This window comes from Centroberyx affinis, unplaced genomic scaffold, assembly GCF_046629955.1.
Source record: "Centroberyx affinis isolate AG114_WGS23_722 - 3 ecotype Tasmania unplaced genomic scaffold, CSIRO-AGI_Caff_v1 ptg000514l_1, whole genome shotgun sequence".
Taxonomy (NCBI): Eukaryota; Metazoa; Chordata; class Actinopteri; order Beryciformes; family Berycidae; genus Centroberyx; species Centroberyx affinis.
The window spans coordinates 609111-618274 of NW_027279163.1; the positions used below are offsets into that span (position 1 = coordinate 609111).

Sequence of the window (9164 nt, forward strand, 5' to 3'; positions counted from 1 at the left end):
TGAAGTCATTTCACTTGACTTGGAAATTACATTTAGTTGGAGTGGGGTTGTTAACTTTGGGTTTTTTTTGGCGCAAGAGAGAAAGAGGCCTTCTGTAAACATGCATGTCTGCAGTTTATCTATGTTCATAAGGGAGAGAGATAACAGGACAAAAGTAGACAGCATAACTTCTCATAGTACATGCAAATTAGCTGACATGAGGATGCTTCTCGGCACCAAATCCATGGCCTGCCATCTGCCAAGTGCATCACAGTGTACACAGTGTAAGACAAGGGGCTGTGGATGAGATTATGATGGAGACATTATGGGAATGGTGCAGAGATTGTAATAGCAAAGAGTTACCTGATGAGATGGCTGGCATGCTGTGTGCAGCATCAGGACCGCAAGAGAGAGGCAACGGCTGAGTCCTATTTTAACAGCTGTAGTGGTTGAACTCCTTTCCCTTAATTTTCAGCTTTTCCTTGACATTATTATTCCATGAATGATGAAAAGCAAACAGTGGTGTTGTGGTATTTCAGCGGGCGTGTATGCTGTGAACATGCCATCCATGTCTCAATGTTAATTCAGCCGATGAGTAAATTTACTGTTTTGCTTGTAGACTGAATACCCATGTATACACTCAACTACTCTATTGCTTACACGAGAAGGACCACTGTCAAAATGTAGCCTTTATCTCTGATCACCGGTGTACCGCCCTTCTCATATTCTACCAAGGTTTGTCAGAACAAACTGGTGTGACAAACACGAGACAAAAAACACAGCCAGTGTTGAACACTTGACCCCATTTTCACTCTCTGGAGAGGAAGACTTGTTAACTGGAGAAATGGGTTAGAGTGATATGCTCTGACATTATATATGAACAGTATGTTGGGACAGGAATGTTGAATGCTACTGATAGATTTTGTCCTATTTATGGCATCGAATTAGATGAAAAGGAAGGTCAGTTAGACTATGAAGTTTTGCTTGTTGGACCCTAGGGTCTACTGATGAATTTAAGAAAAAATACAAACAACAAAAAAAACAAACTCTGTGGTGTAGCCCCAGAAACATTATAGAAATATGCAATCATTCTGCACCACTCATCATCCAAAAGTAACCTCTGCCATTTAAACAGAAAAAAAGCAGCATCTTTACAACTTCCATGAGATGCAGTAAATTGTGCTTTTATGGGTAATGTTCCCATTAAAGAGTAAAGGCAATCTGAGACGTCAAGACAAATGACAGCTTCTGAGTGCCATCTGCAATCTCTAGCTTCACAAACTCAATTATTCATAATGCATTTATGAAGTCCGCTGAGACTGCGCTGTCATTCCTGTTCAAACTAACGGGAAAAGCAACATAAAGGGACAAGCTCTTTGAGATGACAATGGCCTCACAGATGGCATCTAATGTGTTTATACTGCCACCTGCTGGGAAATAACCATATCACAGTGATGGTTAAAATTATGGCATAAAACAGTATCGAAATTAATTTCCTTTATTAGGAGTTGACAGACAAAAGACGAAGAAAACTCGACAAGAAATGACTTGCAATAGTACTGAGAAGCTTTTATTGCTCAATTTCAACATAGTTTCTCTGGTCGGCAGAGAAAAGCCTCCATATCAATATGATATATAACAGTCGTCCTTAATTCATTGATTCTTCTGAATCTACTGAGACTCTAGTGATCTCTATGGCAGTTAATCTACAGCCTTGCACTGCTGCTATTACAGATCTTCAGTATACCGTTCAATTAACTGATTGTGTCTGCAGCAGGTCTCCGTTTAAAATGAGACTTTTTATCTCCAGAGAGCATGCTGGGTAAATATCAAAAGGAATAAAATTCATAGTGGCTGCAGGTTAACCAGGATAACATTCTCACCCCGTATGAACAGCTGGTTGATGTGGCGTGTGTGGACCTTGCCGTACGCCTGGGAGCCTTTCTTCTGACCGGTCTCTGGCCCCGAGGCTTTCGGTGGGATTTCATGTTTATCCTGTTTGACTGTGACAGTGTCTCTTGACAGTCTGTGCTCTGTCCTGCTATCCCCTCTCCTGCCGTCTCCATCCTTGCTGGCTTGGGCAGGGTGAGGGGACCGGCTTCTTTCAGTCAGTTTTGGGGTCGCAGGATCAGGGCTGCTAGTTTTTCCCTTGGCTTTGTGCTTTTTTGCTTGCTCATCACTTTCTGGGCTCTCCTGGAGTTTCAGCTTCTCAAAGAGCTGTGGGGCGAATTCAGGTATGTGAATATTTTGTGGCTAAAAGTGATAACTGAGTGAGACGATATTTCATCCCAGCTGAGTATGAGACGAGACTAATACTGGGTTACCCACCCGTGAAATGGTGAGGGCTTTCTCATGGTAGAAAGCCTCACCAAGGAGAGGCTCTCTGTACGTCTCATCAACATCCACCATTGCCTGATGAGGAGAAATGAAAAGGAACAACAAACAGTGATCTAATCAGTGGAAAAAAAGGTTTGTTTGGCTACTTTCAGCCTCAGCATATGGAGATTGTCAACACATGTCGAGAATACATGCTTACCATGTTCCAAAACTTGTCGAAGGCCACAACGAAGCCGGAGCACACTCCCCTTAGTCCCTTGAAGGTCCTGATGTGAACTTTGACCCTTATCCTCTCCTCAACACAGCGGTGCAGCTCACCCAAGGGACTTCCTTTGCATACTGAACACACACGACAAAACAGGGTACAACTGTAAAATGTTGGATCATGCATTCATTATATATCTGAAACATAGCAAAGGGTTTTGCCAAAGACAAAGCGTACAAGGAAGTATTGGGTGGTAACGCGTTACTCAGTAATGGGTTACAGTAATATAATATGCTGCTTTTGGAACCACTATTTCAACTTAAGTAATACTATCACAGTTACAAAGCCAAAAATACGTTTTCACTTTTGTTATCACCCAGTTTAAATCTCAGATTGATGATAAACACAACGTCCCACAACTATCCACCGATTTGTTTTTCTCAAAACTAACGTTAGTCGTCGTCCTCTCAACTAGCTATCTTTGATGTGGAAGGTCATAAAGTTTACTTTTTCTGGGGAAAATACTGGTATTGTTTGAAGCTAAAAGACGTCACGAACACTGGACATTATCGCCATTTTGTCACCCTGGTCATTAACCTAAATCCTGATTTTTGAAGGCAAGGGAGGACCAACTGCCAATTTTGGATGTAACGGAATAGTAATAGGAGTAGTAACGAATTACTGCTCACGTGGGGTGATAACTAAAGGAATGATATAACTGTTGAAATGAATAACGCGTGATAAACTATTATTATTTTTGAGTGGTGAGCCCAATACTGGTTATTAAAACATACGGGACATCCTTGTCAGGACATTTTTAGGGGCCCTCTGCCTCCTGCGCCGCTGTGTGCCGCTGCTCTCCCCCTCTTCTGGTACGGGGTTGCGCACCATGAGCTTCTTCAGCCTTTCGATGCGCTCCGGGTCCGCCACCCCTTTCATCGCTTTCCGTTGCTTTTTCTCCACATTCTCTGGTTTGGCTCTGCCTCGGCCGCCCCTCTGAAAGCTCTCGTACTCTGCGACGTTGTTGAAGCACTTGATGTTGGGAAAGGGGAGAGGCACAGCCGGGGAGTACAAGGCCACGAGTGGGTCGAAGCTGTCAGAACAGACGTCTAATTTATCACCAGCGTCGTCTTCATGCTCCGGTGCAGATGGGGTAGTTGAACTTGTTGCCGGTACTGTCTCTTTGCTCTCAGAGCCAGCGCAACTAGGTTTAACACTTCTTCTTTCCCTCTCCTCCATGTTTGAAACAACCGCAGCAGAAGAGCCCAGTGTGAAGCAATGGATCCTGGGAAAGTTAACGTCGTTTGCAGTTCAGGTTGCCGCTGAGAAAGAAAGAGCTCTCACTCTGCATATATTTTCAAGTACCACAAACGTCATCGTGAATCGCCGTCGAGTCGTTGGCGTTATTGGAAAAGTAGTAGTAGACCTTTTTGCACACATCTCCCAGTAAACCATTTAGAGTACACTTACACAATATCCTAACGTACTGTTAACATCCAGTGCTATAATGTTCTTTTCTGGTCTAAGGCACTATAGTAACGGGGCTGTGATTAGCATAATATTAGCTCTGCTCTGCTTATGCCATTTACTGACCGACAAACTGGGACAGGTGTATTCGAAATCATTCTGGTCATTTCCGAATAGACGATCTTTGGTTGCAGTCTCCAAATTTACCACGGGGAGGCGCAAGAGCACAACTGAATGAGCTGATGTTTGGACTGTTTTTAAGAATCTGTGATTACGCTGATAGATTTGTCCCGTGCAGTACAAGGCTAAATTGATGTATAACGGGCAGTATATTAAAATAGGCAATTGAAAACATTTTAGCCACCAGGCTATACTTAATTGTTTATATTTTGACACTTGTGTTCCGGTGTCCGGAACTTCTGTTCTTGGTGTTTCCAGTACCACTACGTCGGAATTCATTGGTGGACTGTATACAAACCAACGTGTGTGAGCTCATAGGTGAAAATGACACGCAATGTATGGGATGGGATACATGCAAATAACAATTGAAACAACATAAAATATTGGCATTTGTGCTACTAACGAAATACAACCGCACGAAGTAAGAGATAACAGCCAAAACTCATTTGCTAGACCAAAGAGAAACATTACAACCAAGTGTAAGTAATAACGGCGATTAGCTAGCTAGTTCGGAGTAGACGTTAGTAGAGATGGAAATCTAATGTTGGCGAATTCAGAGTGAGTCCATTCATAATCAGTTGCCTCTGTTTTCAAGTTGACAAGGCTATGATTTCTTGCTGGAAATCTTCTTACTCCATCCATTCCTACGTTTCTTGTCGATTATGTTTAAAATTAACTACGAAATGTGTAGCCAGTGAATCAACTAGGAATTTGGTAAAGTCTATAAATATTGTTCACTATGAGTCTGATAAAGTCTATAAATATTGTTAAGTGTCAAAGGGATAACAGTTAACCATCCTGTATTTGTTTACATTTCCCAGGAGCCCCCTCATGCTGATTCAGAAGACCTGCAGATTCCTTGGAGGCATCAAGTCCTGTTTTCTCTCACCCCTGGTCCGTCTATTTACCAGCTCCAGGAGTATGGCCAAGAGCAAGTTTGAGTATGTCCGCAACTTTGAAACAGACGACACCTGTCTACGAAACTGCTACATCGTTGTGCGACTGGATGGGCGCAACTTTCACAAGTGAGTTTCATATTCATATTCATATCTGTCAGCTCTATGACAGATTCCCTGCCAAACAGATTGAATCCTCTGGATGAGAGACACTGTTATCAGTAAGGAGCTTGATGTGTCATTAAAACTGAACTGTTGTTTCAGGTTTGCAGAGCAGCACACATTCACAAAGCCCAATGACAACAGGGCTTTGGGCCTGATGACACGGAGCGCTCGTTCTGTCATGGAGGAACTGGAGGATATTGTCATCGCTTATGGGCAAAGTGACGAGTTCAGTTTTGTTTTCAAGAGGACCTCCAACTGGTTCAAGAGGAGAGCCAGGTACTGTGAATGTGTGAAACTGAGAATAAATTCATTTTCCATACATAGTTTTTGCACCCTGCTTTATGACTTCTGTCTCCTTACTGTCTCCGTTTCAGTAAGCTCATGACCCATGTGGCCTCCCAGTTCTCCTCCTCGTATGTGTTTTACTGGAAGGAGTTTTTTGGGGAGCAGCCCCTCCTGTACCCCCCAGGCTTTGACGGACGGGTGGTCCTGTATCCTAGCAACCGCAACCTGAAAGACTACCTGAGCTGGAGGCAAGCGGATTGTAAGCGCACGCTGCTAGTCTGTTGTACAAACTGCACAATCAACTCCTAGATGATTTTGTTCATTAGGCTGACTAGAAAAAAATAAATAAAACTGTACTGATGTTTTGGTCTCCTTCAGGTCATGTAAATAACTTGTACAACACAGTGTTCTGGACGTTAGTACAGAAGGGAGGACTCACCACAGTCCAGGCAGAAGACCGCTTAAAGGTGAGAGCTGAATTAACAACTAATTGCTGTGTGTGTGTGTGTGTGTGTGTGTGTGTGTCAGTGTATAACTGCATGTGCTTGCATGTGTGTATGTATAACTACAGCCCCATACATGTACTCTACATACATGCATATGTGTACTTTACACAGACACTATATTCATGTTAAAGGGGAATACCACTAAAATTATTTTTTAAGAATTGTATTCATATTATAAATTATTATAAATATTTCTTTTAATTATTTAATTTCCATGGCTATGGCCAGTTTAATCATCACCTGTCAAAATGAGCAATTCTAAACCAAAATGTATAGAAATCTTTGTGTGTATTCTGACACTCACCAAGTTAATCATTTCACTTTATTCTCATTGGAAATGGATACATCTCCTTATCACAGATAAGGTTGCAGGACAAGTTGTTTCTTCTCATTTCCAGGTATGGGAGACAAAATGAAATGTAGTACAGACTGAACTGTTACGGGCACAGAGGTCATATATCATACACATTGAGTGACATCATCCTATAAAACATCAGGTCTATCACCGTACGCAGAGACTGTGCCAGTGACTCAAGCAAGTCGTCTCTGGAAACCCTCTCATTCTCTACTGAGCTGTAAGGGAAAGTCGGTGGATGTGATGACAGCTGACAAGTTTGTCGCAGTGGAAATGTTCTCTCTGGCTGAACTTTCGGGCAACATGAGTCATCGGCAGCCCATTGAACCTCCACGCTTCCTAGTCTCCCGACCACTTTGAAACAGTTCAGTGAAAAAACAAATACTCGCCATGTACTGTCTGGCCAAAGTGGACGAAGAGAAGCTGATTTTGGCTTTTCATGTCTTCCTTATAGTTCTATGGCATCCATGGATTTCCTCATAATTCTAATTCAAACTGGGGAAAGTCTACAGAAACAAACAAAATACTTAATCTAATACAAAATCAACAATAGAAACATATGGATGGAGTGGAGATGTTTATTTTGTTGCTAACTCATAACTGCATGAAACCACTTCAAAGTCATCATCGGAAAGACCACCCACAAGGGCTTGGAGATGGTCACCAAGTCACTTTTAGCAACTGGTGCTCTGTTTTTTGCCCAGTGAGGCATCTCATATAAATTGATTGTGGATTATTTCCATGCATAAGCCTGATTATGATATGTATCCCTCCAGGGAACATTAGCTGCAGACAAAAATGAGATCTTGTTCACCGAGTTCGACATCAACTACAACAATGAACCTCTGGTCCATAGGAAAGGCACCACTCTCATCTGGGAAAAGGTGAGCTCTCCAAAGTGGTTTGGTTAAATTCCACCCTCTGACACTCTTACACCGTTAGATATAATCAGTCTGTGATGTTCAGTGCACTCCAGGAGTTATTTTGTGATTAAGTGTAATTTACTTTTATGGTGTACCCACTTTCTCTCAACCTGCCTTGTCTGCTACTTCAGTTAGTGATTTCCTACATTTCCAAAAATGCCTTTTGACAACTCCCAGAGAACATGCCTGAATTTCAGTATCCAGTTTGTGCAAATGGAGACAGCAATAGTGATAGCAATAGCACAGCAAGAGAGTGAGAGTTGTAGAGAAAAAGTGAGAGTTACTCATGTCTTGTGGCTGACACCAAAACCTGACATTTGCTGTTGATGTTTTAGATAGCTGAATTTTTTTTCTGCTATTAAACTCGATTGTAGCTGCACTGAAAATATCTTTATGTGACATCATGTTGTCTACGTTTGCTTAGTTTTTGACAGGATGAAAAAAATACACCACCAAACAACAGAATGGATCCATATATGCGAGTTACATCGCTTTAGCTGCTTTTTTAACAGTGTTGAAGTGTTATAGGGTGGATTCTTCCTTTAAGTTATGTATCGCTGTACTCATCTTACTCTCCTTGTTCCCAGCGAGATGAAACTGTGACTAAACGTGTGAAGCTTCCAAAGGAAGAAGAGGAGAAGGAGGTGCATGTGACGCGCAGCAGGAGGAAGGTGCACGCCCATCACTGTGACATTATAGGAGACCAGTTCTGGGAGGAACACCCAGACGTCCTAGAGGATGATGACTGCTAACCGCTGCTCTGCTGGTGTGGGAGAGCAGCCCAGATCAGCAAGTGGATTCATGCAAGCAGTGACTCTAATTGGACAGAAAAAGCTTGATAAAGACAGATGACTGTGTGAAATGTTACCCATGAAACATTACTCTCATGATTCCCACTGTATCAGAGCGTTGTCTAAGATTGAAGCCTTGTATTATATTGCTGATTGACTTTTTACAAGAGCTTTCTCACAGCTGGAACTTTCATCTGTTCATTTATTAAACTGTTTTGTCGTAACATTCCCTTAAAATAGCTCTCTTTCACATCACTTAAATTGCATGATGCAGTTAATCTTGTTAAAAGGGTAGCAGGCTGTTTTTGGTGCTCTTTCTGTGGTAGCAGTGGGTATCAAAGACATGCACACCAGTTTGAGTTGGCGCTGGTAGCGAGGGGCATGCCAGTTATCTGCCCGGGTCGTGGTGTCACACTGACTGACATCTGCCCATCCCTCTCTACCTCACGCTGTGTGCATCTGGCACCGCTCTGCTCCTCTGAAAATATATCATCATTTGATATCATGAATGGCATTTAGAATATATGCTACTACCCTTACTTGAACTCTCAAACTGTTTAACACGATCCCTCTTGGACCAGTGCTTCTTATGCTGAGGGGTTTTTATCTGTGTGTGGGTGTTTTGAATGTCAAATGTCCTCATTTCAGTAGAGTTCCTAGTGTTTGAATATTAATGATTTGGGGGGAATATCTGCTCAGGATTCAGCGTTACTGCCAGTTTCTGGTAGAAAAGACTATGTGTGTGCAGTAGCATTAAGTGGAGTAACGTAGAAGTCAATACCTTGCCAGTAAAGATTGGCCTTGTCATGCCGCCAGGATACCATTTAGAGGATGTGAATGGATTCATCTGCCTGCACTGTCACCAGCGCTAAGAATACCTCACACACCCTGCTACACTCTATCCATCTGACATGTGGCCTGTGGCATATTTATCACACTTATAAATGACCGGCTCAGTATGAATGGCTGCTGGAAGCTTTACGTGGAAACAGCCTACTATATTTTGTTACTGTAGTGGGCTCGGTTACCACAGGGTGTAATTCTGTTTTTGTCACCTCGCTTAGGAACAGTAGCA

The 9164-nt window shown here is 42.4% G+C and overlaps 2 protein-coding genes across 5 annotated transcripts; one reads left to right on the forward strand and one right to left on the reverse strand.

Moving 5' to 3' along the window:
- Positions 1–1560: 1560 nt before the first annotated feature.
- lsm11 (LSM11, U7 small nuclear RNA associated) lies at positions 1561–3772 on the reverse strand. Its single transcript, XM_071517682.1, has 4 exons — positions 3316–3772; positions 2516–2655; positions 2308–2391; positions 1561–2196 (listed from the first exon to the last, which is right to left on the reverse strand). The coding sequence occupies exons 1-4, from the start codon at positions 3758–3760 to the stop codon at positions 1825–1827; spliced, it is 1041 nt and encodes a 346-aa protein (XP_071373783.1). The 5' UTR covers positions 3761–3772; the 3' UTR covers positions 1561–1824.
- Positions 2408–8314, forward strand: thg1l (tRNA-histidine guanylyltransferase 1-like). Of its 4 annotated transcripts, none has more exons than XM_071517681.1 (7): positions 2408–2448; positions 4990–5193; positions 5329–5505; positions 5604–5773; positions 5893–5981; positions 7152–7259; positions 7886–8314. In XM_071517681.1, the coding sequence occupies exons 2-7, from the start codon at positions 5000–5002 to the stop codon at positions 8048–8050; spliced, it is 903 nt and encodes a 300-aa protein (XP_071373782.1). In that variant the 5' UTR covers positions 2408–2448; positions 4990–4999; the 3' UTR covers positions 8051–8314. The 4 variants fall into 4 exon arrangements, with proteins under 4 accessions (XP_071373782.1, XP_071373778.1, XP_071373780.1 ...); XM_071517677.1 differs by lacking the exon at positions 2408–2448 and adding an exon at positions 4479–4726; XM_071517679.1 differs by lacking the exon at positions 2408–2448 and adding an exon at positions 4479–4647.
- Positions 8315–9164: the final 850 nt, after the last annotated feature.